Here is an 18,062-nt window from a genome sequence, read left to right on the forward strand (position 1 = left end):
TAATACAGTGTAGGTAGTTGAGAGAAGGGTCAGGGGAAAAAACCCAAACAAAAAACTCCCCTCAAACCCATCAAGAAACCAAACATTTTCATCATGCCGTGAGCTTGAGAGTAGATTTCTGCTCAGTTCTGTCACCCAGTGTGGTTTGGAGCAGCCTTACGTCTCCGTACTTTGCAGGTCATCTTTATTCAGCACGCCCTGACAGCCGCCTTTAGTTGATGACAACACTGAAATATGAAAACTCACTCCACACGTTACATTTGACAACTTTCAAAATTCATACATTAGAAGCGTAGCCAACATGCTCATTATATATATTGTACCTATCGATATGATGTGCCTGTTGACAGTTTTTATAATTATGTCCGCTGAACCATAGCAAAAATATTTTCCAGATATTTAAGGTGAATTCTGGGATGTAGTTGAAGCCATTGACAAAATGTGAGAACCATGAGGGTAATAGTAAAATTACCTTGATTGCATCAGATAGTTGTATGCCCACATTTTATTTTGGTTTCCAAGTGTTACATTGCTTGCTTCAGTGAAATTCAGTCAAAAGTCACATAGATTTTGTGGAAAACTTCATGGAGTTGTGAAAAGTACTTTTCCAATGCTTTCGACATACACACATTTTTAGAAATACGCTTAGCCCATAAAATGATATATGCAAAGGCTAATGCATTAGATACAATATTTAATATTCCTAAAATGTAAAATAACTGAATTCCACTACATAAATAATATCTAGGGATGCCATTTAGGTTGCTTTCCTTAACAATTAACCTGATACAAAGGCTTAGCAGGACATGCAAGTATAAATTCCAGTATGTGACATTTAATAAATGCTGAGGGCAGATGTGTATCATTGTATAATTTCTGAACACCTAAACCAGCCTTTTCTACAATTCTCATCCAATATGCGGATAAACTTATTAAAGTAAGTCCTCTTCCTGATTTTTAGCTCATTGAATTTTGTACAGCTGCCATTAGCTAGATGCATTTCACATTAAGTGTATTTCCTTCTACAAAACATAACTGCGATAATACATCTGTAAAATAATATGGTGAGAATTTGTTTTGTCTGCCTAAGATAATTTCCCACTAGAATTTAAAGGTTCAAAACCTAATATTAGCGAAGCATCACGGCTATCATGTTCTCTTCCATCTTGGGTGGGCAAGAACTTTTCCAGACAGTGCTCAGTGCTCTTATGGGGTCTTAAATTCTGGCTATAATCACACATGAACCAAAATATATTACTGTAATGTGAAACCATAAACTTTTCTGTGCCATCTCATTACCAAAAAGAAAGTAAAAAGCAGGTTATGTATGCAGGATTGAGAAAAACTAATAAAGCTTTAGCAAATCATGTAAGTATATGCTGAATATTAAGCATGCACTTAAGCACATGATGTCAACAGAAGTTTACTATACGGTTTAATGGTTTGCTCCGTAGGGACTCATTGTAACAAAGAGCTATGGTAGGCAGTAACATGGAAACGCTACCAGAGATGTACTCGGCAAATCAGAAACATAAAAGTGCATCATCCACCTACCCTGCCAGCTTGAGAATGGTGTGATATGTCACTGTCATCAGCCCTGATGGCAGAGATGTCCAGCTGGTGGCCACAAGATCCTGGGGCAATTTTCAGATTCTCCGCTCGGTAGATCTTGTGTTCACTTGTAGCACCTTCTAATGGTTCCAGAATGTAGCTTTTGTTTTCAAATACAATAATTCCCCTGTTACAGAAGAGACTAGAGTAAGATGCATAGTTTTCAAGAGCTAATGTGTGTTTGTCTACAACAAACTTACAACAGGTTTTAATAATGATGGAGTATGAAAAAGCAAAGTGCTGATTTACAATGTCATGGTTGAGTGGAGCAGGAAACATCAAAGCTGTATATTTGTCATTGCAGTACGCTATACTCTAGAAGAAGCAATGGCTCAAAGAAAATTTTCCTCTTCTGAACTACTGTACTGTAGAGAAAAATTATATTTGTGTTTTATGTGTTCTGCATTCTCTCAGTGATGCATTGCCATTGCTGAGCGGAGCCACGACGTGCGTGCTTCTGAGGACCCATGGCAAACAGTAATGAACAAAAAGCATGGTGAAAGGCTTTTGAAAGAAAAGGTACAGAGTTAAAGTATTCGTTAGGATCTGCACTGTGCATTATACCTTTTAAAACAAATGCTGATGCAAGCATCAATTCTACCAGATGAAAGAGGCACTGCAATATCAAACCGGGATTATTAAATATTGCACAGTGGGACGGCAGAATGAAGCTCAGCTATATTAACCAGTGGATTCCTGTTTAACTCATTTTACTACCCAAAACAGTAATTTTTACAGCAATACCACCTGCTCTCTGAGGACCTCAAAGTGTTTCCATCAATGAAAGCACTCTTGTTGCAGTGCTTTAAGCTACTGTATGCCCAGCGGAAAGAGGGGTTTAGGAAGAGATACAACACCTCGCTCCACGAAACGTGGAAGAACCGAGGGCATGCAGCCAACCGCGGGCTTCACATGCCGTCTCCTAAGCAAAAACCACTCTCCCTGTACACTCCAGACAACTCACCAAATAAAAGCCATGCTTGGGCTCTTGTGCTGGGTCCTGCCCAATTATTCTGAGCTGCTACAGTAAAGCAAAGTTGACAAAAGACTGAATGTCTTTCCAGTTCCTCCTGCTGAGGAAGCTGCTGGCATAAAGCTGCTTTTTCAGCTCAGCACAGGAAATATCGGCAGCTTGGTGTGGATGTCCATGGCCTGCACGTGCTGGAGTAGGGTTTCTGGTACTCTACGGCATGAAGTAGCACAACCTCCAACAGTATCACTGGAATTAGTAATTATAACTGCAACTGTAGAACCACAGAATAAGACGGCTGCTCTACTGTACAGCAGGACTGGCGCCGCATAAGAAGGAATGAAGTAGGTTTGCAGACAGGGCTCAGGTAGAAATTTCTGTAAAAGAAAAGAATTTAATATTCTGTGCTTAACTTGCAAGTGTCTAACTTGCATCCTGAGCGCATACTGCCAACCACACGGGAGAGCCCTAGGGAATTCCTACATCGAGCTGGACATCAGGTTTTCTTGGGTAACTGTGTGGCCAGAGAAAGGCATCCTTTAAAATCCATTTCTCATCTCTCCAGCAGGGATAAGCATTTGCTTATGGGGTGTTGTAAGCATTCATCAATTAGACACTACACAGAATAGTGCACTGCATTACTAATTTCTTCCCTGTCTTTAAATTATGAAGGCGTTAATCCCTAAGCACTGGCAAAGGTTCAGCAGCAATAATTAAATTCTATCTACCTGGAATTCCATGAAACTTTTAATTGGCCAAGGCATTCTTCCACAATTCCTCCTCTAAACTGCTCTCTACTGTCTATATATGCTATTAAGCAGCATATTTCAGCCCGAAGCTGGCTGCATTTTATTAGTGGTGTACAGGAACTGTCTGCTCTTTTTATTTCTGTCTGTACTGCAACAAAGGTAAGACACTACAACCACTGTGATACTGATACGTATCTCTATACAATTCTTCTGCAGAAAGCTAAGAAAAGAAAAAAAGGAAAAAGAGGAAGGACCCAGAAGCAGGTTAATGACACCATAAAGACTGATTTAAAAACAAAAAGTAAAATTATTAGGAAAAAGCTGCCCTAGCTATTCTATTCTTGGCAAGATATGATGAAGAAACTTCAAGTCTTTGGCCTCCTAACCAGTTAACTGAAATTTTCATTCCAAGCTGACTGCACACTTTTGCTATAAACCATCATTAACACCAGTTCAGCCAAGCCAACAGATGACCATTTTCCTGTTAACTACAACAATCAGAAGTCCAAGATTAAAAAAAGAAAAAAGAAAAAAGAAAAGACTGGAAACACATAATATTAAAGGCTGTGTGACAGCATTTGCAAGAACCTGCTTTACTGACGCGAACCAAGAATCGGGGCCTGATAATTCATTTGTAGCTTCCTTAGTAGCCTTGGCAAATCAGGTCAGACATATTATTTACCCATGGCACAGCCATGCTGTGTATGATTGATCACAGCTGGAAAAGCAGGACTGATTTATTACAGTAACCCTTGTAGCTACAGCCAGGGTACCATGCAGCATGCACGACGCAGGAGAGACCTCCGAGCAGGTCGCCCCATGATCTGAGTAACCTTATACCCTACAGCTCTGAATTATCTTCAGATCTGCCTTATTAATTGAAGAATTTAGGAAACTAGGACAACGTATTCCCTTTACTCTGATAATCAGCAACTGTTTAATCAGCACAATCAAATAAGGACTGTTGTCTTTCCCTTGTGCAATTAGTCATTTAATTTTGGAGGCAGCTGGAGCCAGCAATGGAGACAGAACTCCATTGGTCACTGTTTGAAAGGGGCCAGCCGGACCTTCTCCCCTTCCTGACAACTCAAAACCAACATAAAACCATGCAGGGTTTTAATTTTAATGCTAAACTTTATCCTGCTTAGAACATTAACTTTAAAAAAATATAGACTTAAATAATGTTCTTTAATTATTTATACTAGATAGGGAGAGACTTAGCATCCTTTTACTGGGTAAAGCACCTTTTTTTTCTTTTTTCTTAAAGCCAGCTTATTGTCTTGAAGAGTTCACAGCCAAAACATGCCACAGCAATGTCAGGTTTCCAATGTACCCCTTGTATATCAAGCTTCTGTGTAAAATAAGTAAATACCATTTATTTACCCCTCATTTTCATTAGCTGCAGAGCATACAGACAAATGAGCTGGTACCAGAGTGATTAAATTTTTTCTACTGAGCACACCAGAGCCAGGGCAGCCTATTCAGCTCGCCACTGTCCCATCCCAAGTGACAGCATCAGACTTTAAGAACACTTCCACCTTTGCATATGAAGCAATCCCATGGTAAAAAAAAATCTGCGGATTCGGCATAAGGAAAAATATACTTTTCATGTAATGCACACTTATCCTTTGAGGGCTGCCTACAGGGTATCAGCACTTGGCTTGTGCCCATCTGTAATAAGATAATGAATATCAAATATGAATTTTCTTGGCCAGCTTTCTGTTTCTGACTTATTTTCTTTTCCTACAATTGCATTTTCCCCCCATCAATCAGTGCCAAGCACAGCACCTTAAAAGTGTAACTACTCAAAGCTATGGTTTCTTTCTTTTTTTGGTGTGGCAGGATTAGATGAACAATACCTACCAGTCATTCAATACTAAGAATCTGATGTAAAGAAAATAAATCTAAAACTACTTTTTCCTCTCACTTTTTTCAGGTGTTTCAAAGAAGCCTCTGTTACTCCTACACCGTTTCTGTGTCTTTCTTTTGAACATGGTTCTCCCACACTCCTGAGTCAGCCTATGTTCCCCAAAGGACAAGATGGTGTAACTTTTCCATCAGGCATTAATGTTAAATAATACGATGTTTTCCAATGTGCCAAATAGATAGTATGTTAAACTACAGATCCCCAACCAAAGGTTATTCAAGGAACTCTAAAGGGATTTCAGCAACTCTGGGAATACTTGAGAAGTGGCTGCTCTTTAAGACCAACGTCTACTGAAATCTTTTGGAGTCCTACCATCACCTCTTCCAGGCAAAAGACTCCCAGAATTCCCAAGCTTATACATACTTGGGAAAAATGCAATATAAAGTATACATTACTTGGTGTCCAGATAGCTAGTTCATGGCATCTGTGTTTTCCCCAGTCCCAAACCATACTGATACTGGGAAGTCAGAAAGATCTTGCAAATAAGCTGGGCAGGAAAGACAAGAGACAGTTCAAATCCTGTCTAAATCTATCGGGCTGTCCTTTTCATCACTGGTAGCAGAGAGGGAGGGGAAAAAAACAGAAAAATCTATATCATACAGCATGTCCAGACATCAGTTCACAGGCTCCAAGCCAACTGGAAGCAGCTTCAGTGTGGTCTTGAGCATGAGTTAACATTTCATTCTACCTCTCATCAGGGTTTGAATCCTGCGCATGTCTGGTGCTCAGCACCAAATAAACCACATCCACATTGCTGCTAATCAGCTCTAAACATGAACGACTCATTGGTATTTGCCTGCTCTATGCCTTTATATGCCATATGGACACATGGGGAACGCGTATATGAAATGGCCTATGATGGGAGAACTCTCTCCATCAGAAAGAAAAAGAAATTAAAACATAACTTAAACAAGTCAGTTGTTATTAATTGCTATTTAACTTGCCAGGACCCTCTCAATTAGGGAAATGCAATCTGACAAAATAAGTCCACTACTTTAACTGTCAATAAAGTCAAATGTGATTTTTTTTTTCCTCTTAAAAGGCAAAACCAAAACAAAACCTAATGCAAGGCCAGTCGTATTTCATGTATCAACAGGCTTTAGGAAATCTCAAAATATAAATGGGATTTTTCTTTTCCAACTTGTCAGCAGAAGCAAAGGCCCTGCCAACATAAACCATCAATGCATACTTGTCTGAGAAATTGTGATGCTAAAGTAAAACTTGGCTAGGACAGCATTATATGAAACTGTTATATATTATTCTGCTGTACTATACAGGGAAAGCTAAGTAAATCAATAAATCTGATATCCATGAATGAATTAAACATTTGGTTTTAATGAAGCTCAAAGTTATATTCATTTCTAAACAATAATAATAAAAAGCTCTATTACCACTGGAAAAGGAATGTAGATGTTTTCAGTTTGTAAGAAATTAATTAGACTAGAGAGGGCTGTCATGCTTACACACCACATACTCACATTAAGGCTGTCTCTGGCCACAGACACAGCAAAAGACTGTGCAGTGCTCAAGTGCCACCTAAAAAATCACAGCACCTACATTTCATAACTAATGCTACAGCTTCGGAAGTACAAGGTCTGATCCCACAGCTTATTCCAACGAGAGTTATAGTTAAATAGAGAACAGAACTGGAGCCCTGTGGCCCTGGCGTGTTCTCATGATGCTTGTGGTGGAGGTACAGCTGTCACTCACTGCAGCATTTCTGAACATGCACGACATCAATCTGTAAAGTGATAGGTCATTTTTATTTATTTTTCTTATCTATTCTACATACTCAGGACTTTTTGTAACAAATTCCCAGGCAAGTAAAAGGGCAAACAAACAAAAGAGGAAGAAAAATGAAGTAGTGAATGAAAACTTCACTTCTAGTCTGTGTTAATAAGTTGCAGATGAGTACTATTGGGATAAATGAACAAGATGCTCTATCAACTGTTTTTCTAATGGGTTAGGTGATCTTTAGATATTTTCCAAATGTTTTGGTCATTCTTTAACTTTAAACGACTGGGAGGTACAGAGAATGGGAGCTGGACTGCAGAGACAGAAGTACTCCTGTCTCTACTACTGCCCCTGGGCAGCCTTGGACAGGTCATTCACCTCTTTCTGCATTAATTCCCCACCTTTAAAATGGGATAAATTTTAGAAACCAGAGACAATAAATATCTATTGATAAAAAGTATCGTACAAGACCCAAGTAATACTGCTATCCTACTATACTGCACACCAGGATCCCATTAAAATATCAAGTCTGACCCAAATCAACAAAAGGCAGCATCTCAAAGGGAGGCTGAAGCAGTAGCATTATTGGGTTTACATATTGCAGTAGTGGTAGAAGTGTTCTCATGCAGACACATCATTAGTCACATATGTTTTATTCCAGCCAATGCCTTTCATTAACCTGAAAATATATTCTATAGCGCAGTGTCTAAAATGTAGTCATACCCAGAGCCTACTGTAGAACGCACTGAATCCCTTCTCAGTGCAAGACAGATTTGTCCAGAGTGAATGCATATTGGTCTGCAACTTTGATTCCTGGAATTTAAGCAAGGAGTTACTTGAATTGAAAGTGATAATGCAATTTCATGTCCAGCATTTGGGTTGCAAGAAACAGTAATTGTGTTATCAGAGGAAGTGTCACATGTGAGCACAACTGGGAGGGCAACAAGACAGACCAAGGAAAGGAGAGAAAAATGAAGAAGGAAAGAGGCATTGGCATCAGTGCAGATTTAATGAGCACATTTTATAGTGCTGTGCAGCAAACGGAATAACAATAAAAGAAGGCCTGATTCAGACTTGCACATCACATTAAGGCTCACAGGGTGCTTTTTCAAGTTGCAAAGCGTATGAAAAAAATTGAATTTCAGTTCTGCTTTGTTGTGGTTGATTTTTGTTGTTGTTTTTGTTTTAATTAAGTGCTCTCAGGCACAAACTTGATGGAAAAGGGGCAGGCTCAGGCAGCTGGGTACAGATCATCTCTCGTTCTTGTCCTGGCAGTAGCAGTGGTGCTTGGGGGATTCCTGTGCACCTGGGGACAGTGTGCACACAATTGTCAAAGAATGGACATAACGTTCATCTCAGATCAAAGAGGTGATTGTGATCTGGGAGCTGTTTACCGCTTGAACAGCCAGAATACAGAAGCTATGAAACACCAGAAGCTGAATGCTTTCTAACAGTAAGCTCAAAAAATGTCCAGTAGTTTCACAGTTGGATAGCTTACAAACCATGTGAGATGTTTATATGAACTAAAAAGCTCTTCAGAAAGTATGGGGAAAAGCACACATCCAAGCCGGTGTTTTTCTCAACTGGGGTTTTCTCCTAACTTCTTTTTTTTGGATGAAATCTCTCCTTCTATGGGGAAATGGTGCTTGAGGAGTTATGAGGAATTTAAATATTTTTTATCACTGGTTTCCTACTTCCATTCTTTTTTTTTTTTTTTCTTTTTTTTATAATTGATGTCTGGAGTGTCATATTAAACCCCCTCTTCAACCGACTGTGCCTGGGCTGCCAGTGAGCTCAGCCAGACCGTTTGAGAAATGGCTGGATGGCTGTTGTCCTAGCAGCCTCGGGTAGCCCAGCTGTGTAATCCCATCCAGAATGGTTGTCCGTTCAGGGCTGGGGCCCTATCCCCACCGCTGTCACTGTGGGCACAGCACCTTTCAGTCGCTGCTGAGGCTGGACAATGACTGAACACCTCTCGTACGTGTAGTGGGCTTATTATCTAGCAATCGGGTAACTCCGAGGGATTCTCAGGGTTCTCAAGAGCATTTTGGTGTTTCAGAAAGAAAAGGTTTCCTGCCTGTGAGATTTGTATCCTTGAACTACCGAGGCATTTCTGAGAGCACCTGGCAAGCTCCCCCCCGCCCAGGGAGGTCACTGTAGACCCTTTGTAGATGCATGTCCCCGCGCCAGCTTCCTCTGCCAGACCCTGGGCCAGGGAGGCTGCGCTCTTCTTCAGGTCACGTTTTTGCGTGTATTTGCTAGGTTCTGCACTTGTAGCAAAAGTAACAGGGGAAAACACCCTTCAAGTCTATACAAATTCATCACAGGAGATGTGTGTGATGGCTGCAGGCCAAAACGATTTGCTAAAACCTTGAAGAGCCTCCGAGCTAGATAAACAGAAGGGTATTTCCTGAGGACAGGAAGGAAATGACTGGACTTTGTCGTACCTTCACCTTCCCACAAGCTTTGACAGTCTAATTGGCTTTCTCAGCCAGATGGAAGCGCCGGAAATCCTGATTACCCATTGTTCCCATTTCGTGCATTCAGCACTTACCGTCTCCTCTTCGCCATTCAGCTCTTCCTCCTCCAGAGGAGCCAGCAGGATACAGATTATGGCATGATTATATTCTCCTCTAATCTGCATTTCAGGCAGCTATCAGCATCAATCCAACGATTTATGCCATTGTAATCCTATGTGAAGCCAGGTACTTGAATGTTATGTCAGAGGATGTAACGTAGCTGGATACATGAGTGTCTGTGTATAAAGAGCCAAGTCTACTACTCGCTTACCTTTATATTTCACCCCCTTACCTCTCCGAAAAATGCAAACGAGCCAAACCTGTCTTAGTTTGCATATTTCACACTTGATTCTTCCTGTAGCTCATCCTGGAGTAATCATGTCATCATGCTAGTAACACATCTCAAATGCTCAACCCTGTGGCTGCACTGTAAGTAAGAACTTGATGGTTACAGTAGGTTGGAGCAAGGTTACTCCAGCTCAGCACCTTGTCTCTGGCCCTGGCCAACAGCAGATACTTAGAACGTAACAAGCCCACCACAGCTGGTACCCCAAGCTGGGACAGTGTGGGTGTCAGGGACATCTTTAGGTGTGACAGCCCTGGAAAGGCTCCCCCAACTCCCCTCCCCAGATTGTCTCGTCTTTTTTGAATCTAATGGTATGTTTTACATTGACACCCACCTGTGACAGTGAGCTCCACAGCTTCATTATGTGTTGAATAAAAAAGTATTTTCCTTTGCTCTAAAGTCTCATTTGGCGTCTCCTAATTTTGGGGTTACGAAAAATATTCAGTAATTGTCCCCTCTTCAGCATGATATTCAACCTTGTTTCATCATACCCCTTTTCTCTGTCACGTCCTTTCAAAAATGACAAATCCTAGTCTATTTTCTCTCCTGGATAAAAGCTGTTCCATACCTTTGATCATGATTTTTGCCCTTCTTTGTACCTTTTCTGGATATAATACTTCCTTTTCTGAGATGGGGATGGGGAGGGGAAAACAAGAACTGCACGCAGAATTCAGGATGTGAGTGCGCTATGGATTTATAAAGTGGTAATGAGGGTTTTTGTTCTATCCTCTATTTCTGTCTCAGTAATTCCTATGATCCTTTTTGCTTCTTTGACTACCACTGAGCACTCAGGCTTCAGAGCATGCTAAAATGTGGAACCTATTCTTTATGACTACTTTCATGTCTTTTAATGAACTCTCCTAATCTGGGGGAAAAGACACAGTCCCTACCTATCCACACCTGGAACAATGCCCAAGGTGCCTGTCTGGTAGGAGTGGGAGGATATTAGCGCTCTGAGATTGCAGTGAGCTAAGAGCTCGCACTTCCTTTCATTAGATGTTTTTCAGGCACTTAAACTTCAGCTCTGTGCAACAGCTGTGTGAGGTGGGTAACAATCTTTAAATGAATTTCACAGATGGAGAAACCGAGACAGAGGGATTTGTCCAATTCACTTAGAAACTGTCACAAAGCCAGGACCAGACCCTGAGAATGAGACCAGTCTTTCCTTCCACTGGTTGCTGCAAGTGAAACGGCTGCTCCAGGGACTGTCTTCACCCAGGGCTCCATGGCCACACGATGTCTTATGTCCCTACCCCTGCAGCCTGCAGCCTTTGTCATGTCATGGAAAAACAAGAGTCCCTACTCCAGCAAGCTAGTGGGCAAGTACATCATCTTATTTTACTCTGACCTAACCTATCCTGTCCTATCCATAACCATTTTTTCAAGCTCTAATACTAGTAAAGTTGCCAGCAAGGCAAGCCATGGAGTAGTTTTGAATTGCCTTATTTCTCCTCATATTATTTCAGACTCGATCACATGCAGAAAATCATAGAATCATAGAATGGTTTGGGCTGGAAAGGACCTTTAAAGTCATCTAGTCCAATCCCCCCCCCCCCCCCCCCCCCCCTGCAATGAGCAAGAACAACTTCAACTAGATCTCTCCACCCAAATTCTCAAGGGATGCAGCGATACAATAATATTTTTTGGTGGCAGAGGTACACGGTGACCTGTGGGCCTGATTCTGGAAGATGATTAGTGCTTTCAGGACCTCAGTGCAGCTACTTGGGATTTCGTACCACCTGGCCTTTTATTCCTAACCAGTTTTAATGGGAAGATCTGGATGGTTCAAGTAGCTGACAGTGCATTATGAAGCCTTTCAAACAGATGTTGCTGGATCAGATCAAGTGCAGGTAATGACTGGAAGTTATTACTATTTGCTATCAGGCTATGAAATGAACTTTGTGGAGTAAGTCACCAGGCACCATAGTCACAAACTGTTCTCACTCGTGGACACTCTCTTAGCCAACCTCAGCAGCGAATGTAGCAGCTAAATGGGCACGGATGCTGAGATACGTCCTCAGTTGTTCTCCTGCTAGAGGAAAACATGCATTGGCAGGGAAACTTACAAAACTTTGTATCGAAAAAGATGCTGCTACACTTTTCCTATGGGGAATGAGCCTAATACTGTCAGTTTGCACTTTGGGGATTTATCTGTAATTGTGCCAGATGAGAGAAAAATGTCACTGCCAGCATATGCTGCCTTGACATACCTCACTACCTAAACCCGGGAAATGACTCTCTGAGCTCAACAATTGTAAAAAGAGCACATTAGAGAAGAAAGAAAATGTGGAGAAGAGCAATTTATCTGGAGAGTTCTTGATTTCTTAGGTAGCTCTGGAATAAGACATCGGTGCAGATGCTGTCCCACACAGTCCAAACTTGCCCCACGGACCCTGCAGCAACGCAGCCCCTTTAACCGAAATACCGAGCGCGCTGCCTTATATTTCACTTGCTGTAGGAACAACTGGCGAACGCAGACTGCCATGGTCTGTGCAAGGGGTTAATTAGAGTGAACTTGGTGAAGCTGCCAGATACATACTGAAGCACCCAGAAAGCCCCTCTCCATGTGGGAATGAGCCACAGGAATCCCAGCAAACGGGTCCCTCTGACAGGGAGAGGGGTCCTGGTAACAAACTTTTCTTGCTCTGCTGCTGCCTGTCCTAGAGCTCCGTTATAAAAGCCTTGGTAATACCCCCACTGCACAAAATACAAAATCAAGGGAAAAAGACTCCAGCTATTCATGCTGTTTGTAGATAAATTAAACAAACCCAGGAAAAGTTGAGACAGCTGGAAATCTGACAGGAAAACTGGGTTTTCCAGGGAGAACACTAGAGCCAATTTACAGTTAATTACTGTGATTTGGAACAGCTCTGTGAGTAAATACCAGTCTCTGATTGTCCAAGTAAGGAAGATAATTGTTTCCTGAACCGTGTCCATTGTGTTTTTAAAATGTTGTCAGCCTGTTCCTTTCTCAAACTCAGAAGAGGTTTGAATTTCAGCAATATGAATCTGCTACCCTTCTGTTAACACGTAGCTAAAAACCTAACGCTGAGCATCATACCTGCCATGAGCGCCGTTCACTGAGCTCCACAGCCATATTTACAAGGCAGTCTCTCCTAATGACGAGGCTGCTGGACGATGCATGAGCTCACAGCTGCAAAGCAGTCCTGCCATCGCTGGGGAAACAGCTTTGAGGACCAGGAGGACTGGAGGGCCGCTGGGCGCCAGCCCAGAAATATGCCAAGCACCACATTGCTGCAAAGGGGTATCAAGAAAGATGGGCAGCAAGAGAGAAGGGACGTCATGAAAAAAACCCCCAAATTGCATTACCTATTTCATTTTTTTCTTTTCTGAGCAACTAGAGGATTAATGTTTTTACAGAGCTTGTACCAACATTTGAAACCCAGATATTGATACATTCATTAAAAGGCAAAATAAAACCTCAACAGGTAGTAGGATGGTTTCTTAAGGAGCTCGAGCATTACTGAGATATTGGCTCACCTGAGTCCAGAGCAGGTACTGAGACTGACTGAGGAGTCGGGGTAACCTCGTACATTGCCATGGTAATAGCAGTGACCCTGATTGCAAAAGAGAGAAAACATTTCAGTAGTCATAAACACTCTCTGCTCTCTAGTTTCCTCATGGTTTTCCATCCCTTCATTTCAAAGGGATTATCAGTTTCAGGCTACAGCATTCAGAAATGCGCTGACAGCACTTTTCCTGTCCCACTAAATATTCACTGTACTTAACATCCAAACGGTTCCTAAACCTTGGGTCTTTTGAAAAATTCAAAGAGCTGGGGATGGGTGGGGTTTTTGCTTGGTTTTGCATTGCTTTTTTTGAAAGAAGGTCAGTGAAGTTTAGCTTGCATGACTGACCACCTTTTTCTGTGTTATGTTATTTAAAGCTACAATATAGGATGTTTTATAAAATTAATCAGCTGAACAAATCAGCTGACACATTTTACTAGTTTCTATAGAGATCCGTATTTTAATTTAAGGTCATTTGCATCTCTGTATGTCTACAGGAGGCAGCTATGGAGAAAGAGAAGTACAAAAAAGCCAACCCCAGCCCCATAGTTTGGAAAAAATCACAGAAGGGGAAGGGAAACAGGTTAGAAAGGAAACCATTTATTGAACCAACCGAACGGCTGCATCTTATTAAGAACAACGAAGAATAAGAGGGTCTTCTATTTTAAGAGGCAACAATACAATTTCATTTTGTGGATAGGTTATTGTGTTTCCTCAATGAGCCACCGCTTGCAAAAGGCACCCACAACAGAGGTACTTTCCTAGCATATACACATATCTGTCTGGAATCAAGGTTAATTTTATTGTTGACTAAAGGTTATATTACATTCCCAATTATGTGACTGGCTGGAAAGCAGCGATTGTGTCACATCCAGCATTTCATTTCGCATGGCTCCTTTGAATGCCACCTGGAAACTGAAAACAGCCGTGTAAAAGGTTCCGATCTTATTAGTGCAAAGGAAAGTTATCACTCATGCTTCAACCTGACAGTCATCTCACTGTGCCTTTTTATTACTTGGTTCATTCGCATCCATCTAGCTGCATTAATTAACCTTTTCAGTTTTGGGGCATGGTTTTCACTTACAAAGCCTTACATAGCAGACTCCTAAAGACCACCTTGATTGTGTTAAAGAAACCAATAGCTGTGAAAATGCTGGTCAAGATATAATAATTCAGATATGAATTTTCTGCAAATAACACTACACCATGAAAAAATTGTTTAGAGCATTTGTATTTCCAACATGAGCAACTGAACACAGAACAGCAACATCTGACTTTCTAAATACAAATTCCAGTGGCTTTTCTCAGTGAAAGAAATGACAGAAACAGGGTGTTTTACTCTTGGGTATTTTTATCATCAGTACTTGTAGTCGATGACACATTGGCAAGGATAAAGCCACAATAGAAGGGAGGAAGTCACCAACTGAATTGTTTGGGGATGATTGCTTCAGTCACGGTTGTGATGGATGTCAAAGTTCTCAGTGTGAGCATGCTATTTCACTGTGATGTTATCAGTTACACATATCCAGTTGATAAGACAGAAGAAAAAAGTGCCCTCCGCCTCAGCACTGACTCTCATATAGTGACCCTGAAACAGGCTAAAACCAAAAATGAAGCAGGTTTATTCTCATTACTTAACGTATAAGGCAGAGGGGCAGTTCAGAGCTCTTAAGAAGGCAGTCTTTGGCGTCTAGCATCACCAGCATTAAGAACAGCCCTCTGAAACGGGGGGGGCAAGCTGATATCTCGTCCCACACAGGCTGCTGCTGCAGTCTAGCTGTCTTTATCCGAAAGTGAATTATACCAAAGGTCCTGATTTCTTTCCCTCTCCACAAACAACTTGTCATTTTATCAACTTTGAGCTCCTTGTTGTGGCTCATTTCACAATTTCTCTAAGATCCACATACTATATGATGCCAAAGCTCAATACTGAAAATGTAAACTTATCAGACCATGGCCTGCAATTGCACTGGTAGAAAATTGATTTCTAGCTCAGTAACTCCACTGAACCACAGGTTGTTTGTTTTTTTTTCTCCTATCAGATAATTTTATTCCTATAAACTAGTATATAAAATGGATGACCCCTTAAACCCAAATAATTACCAGGGCTGATTTGTCATACTTAAAACAGTACTCTACCCTTACTTGAGATCATTTAATAAATACCAGCTTGTGACACCTGCAAATTTTTCAGGTGCTATAAACCAGAAAAATAACTCAGACACTGACTTATGTGCCAGAGAAACTCCCCAAATGACAGCTCCACAAACCTGACTGGGCTTGACCTCCAAGCAGAATTTGACTAAGCAAATTTTCAATGGGAAATTGGACTTTGGTTTCAACTATAGACTACGCTGATGTCATCAGCAAAAAAGAGATACAAAAATAAAATCTCAAGAGACTTATCTTTTTTAAACCATATTGTGGCATTTAATGAAAAATGAATTCACTGATCGGTCTCTCAAAAAAAAATATCTTTTAGGCAGCGCAATGCACTGTCGGTATTGATCTTGACTTACTGCCGTTATGTAAACAGGTTTTTGGGTTAGTAAAGGAAAGCCTAGCTATCATTAGCTATACACATATCCAGGCCAGTGTAGGTTAGTCTGTCCAAGACATGTGTGCGTCACTTCTTTCCTTTCACTTCCTTTAAGAGTCTACACAGCCTTCCTTCTTCTAAAAAAAATGAGTATTTTCTAGTAAGCTGATTTTGAAGAAGATACGAGCATCCAGCAAAAAAAGAAAATGCTGAATGCTTTCAGAATGACTGCTTTACTTGGGATGTCTGGGGCTATAATGAAGATGCAAAGCCCGTTATGGGTGGGAACACAAGGCACGATGCCTCTTCTGACAGTGTCAATAAATAATAATATAACATAACAGATACTTCATAGGACTTAGGCAGACAAAATATAAACTTTGTAACTAGAATCACTTGCTGCATTGTTTCTAATTAAGGAATTCATACTGTCAGAGAACAGAACCATTACTGCTTTAAATCTTTTTTTTTTTTTATTTATAAAAAGCAGTTTTAAACTACTGATTTTAACAAGGATGATATTAGCTGTATTTATATATTTTCCTGGTTTGGTTTTGGCTGGGATATAGTTAATTTTCTTCTTAGTAGCTGATACCACGCTGTGTTGTAGATTTAGTATTAGAAACTAGTTGAAAGCACAGTGATGGTTTTAGCTGTTGCTGGGTGATGTTTACACCAAGCAAAGGACACTTCAGCTTCCCGGCCCTGCAAGTGCGAGGGTGGAGGGGCACAACAAGCCGGGAGGGGACACAGCCAGGGCAGGTGGCCCCAACTGGCCCAAGGGGTAGTCCATGCCATGGGACGTCGTGCTCGGTATGTAAAATGTGGTGGTGGTGGCCAGGGCTGTGCGATCGCTGCTGGGGGCCTGGCTGGGCATCAGGCAGCAGGTGATGAGCAACTGTGTTGTGCATCACTTGGGTTTTTACCCTTCCCTTCGGATTTTATTCCTCTCCCCTTCTCTCCTCTTTTCATTATGATTGTTGTTGCTGTTGTTGTTGTTGTTACTACTATTATTATTATTATTATTGTCGTTGTTGTTATAGTTATCATTATTATTGCAGTTTTCTATTTACTGTTTTTATTTCAATTATTAAATTGTTCTCATCTTTTTTCCCAACCCTCCCCATCCCACTGCGGGGCTGGAGGGAAGTGAGTGAGCAGCTGTGTGATACTTAGTTGCCAGTTGGGGTTAAACCATGACACATATATATATATATATACATACACATGCATATAAATAAAAATACATACATACATACATGCATATAAAGTGTATCTGCAACAGTCTTATGGTCTGGTTTAAAAAATAAATCCAACCCACTCCCTCTCCCAAACCCCAGCCACGACTTCCCCAATGAAGAAAGGCAGTCAAGCCTTCAAAAGCTCTGATGTGAGCTTCTGCACTATGGAAATCAGACATTTAGGGCTTTCTTCCTCACTGAACCCGGACTGTCCTCTGTAAGTGATCAACAATGGTTGCATTTATTACAAAATTTTAATGGGTCTATGTCCAAGAAGCTGAACAAATCTTACAGGCTTTAAAAGTCACCTGGTTAAAAACCCCACAGCTTGCCTTTAAAGTCACTCTCTAAAAACTCACGTGTAGGATCACAGCAGTCAAAAAGGTACTGAAGGAAACAATAAAAAAAGATCACAGATCGAGCTGTTTCATCCCATGGCTCAGATCCCGGCAGAGAGCACTTTGGGTTTTAACAATGAAGCGTCGCTTCCCCGTGACACGCCACCCTTACCGTGTAATTGCGTGCGAGAACCACATCAGTGCCGTCTTTCAAATAATGTGTTTCTGTGAAGCTGCTGGCTAACAGGCCCCTGAAAAAAATAAAGCACACGCAATATTAAGGCCGCATCACCTTGACTTTGTCCTTTAGTGGTTCCGTTTCAGAGAGTGATCAAAGCCAAGCGTTAATGATACAATGACTACTGGGGCTGTGTGTGAAATAAGGAAAAATAGAACTGCATTCCTGAAGCTGCAGTACGGGAACACTTCCTTTGTTAATTGTGAAAAGACTACAAGTTTCCAGGCTACTTTCTCTTCCAAATAAGGACTGCATGCCAGCACATTTCAGTATTGAATCTTCCATGTAATTTTCAACACCTTTTACATTAAATCAGAAAT

The 18,062-nt window shown here is 41.1% G+C and overlaps 1 protein-coding gene across 1 annotated transcript in view; it reads right to left on the bottom strand.

The window, feature by feature from the left end:
• ADAM12 (ADAM metallopeptidase domain 12) overlaps positions 1 to 18,062 on the bottom strand; it is a 187,161-nt gene that overhangs the window by 65,401 nt on the left and 103,698 nt on the right. Inside the window, exons 4-6 of the mRNA XM_056352413.1 lie at positions 17,677 to 17,755; positions 13,358 to 13,434; positions 1,555 to 1,738 (exon numbers count right to left, since the gene is read on the bottom strand). Coding sequence (XP_056208388.1) covers positions 1,555 to 1,738; positions 13,358 to 13,434; positions 17,677 to 17,755 — 340 coding nt within the window. The remainder of the gene's footprint in view (positions 1 to 1,554; positions 1,739 to 13,357; positions 13,435 to 17,676; positions 17,756 to 18,062) is intronic.

This window comes from Falco biarmicus, chromosome 9 (assembly GCF_023638135.1).
Source record: "Falco biarmicus isolate bFalBia1 chromosome 9, bFalBia1.pri, whole genome shotgun sequence".
Taxonomy (NCBI): Eukaryota; Metazoa; Chordata; class Aves; order Falconiformes; family Falconidae; genus Falco; species Falco biarmicus.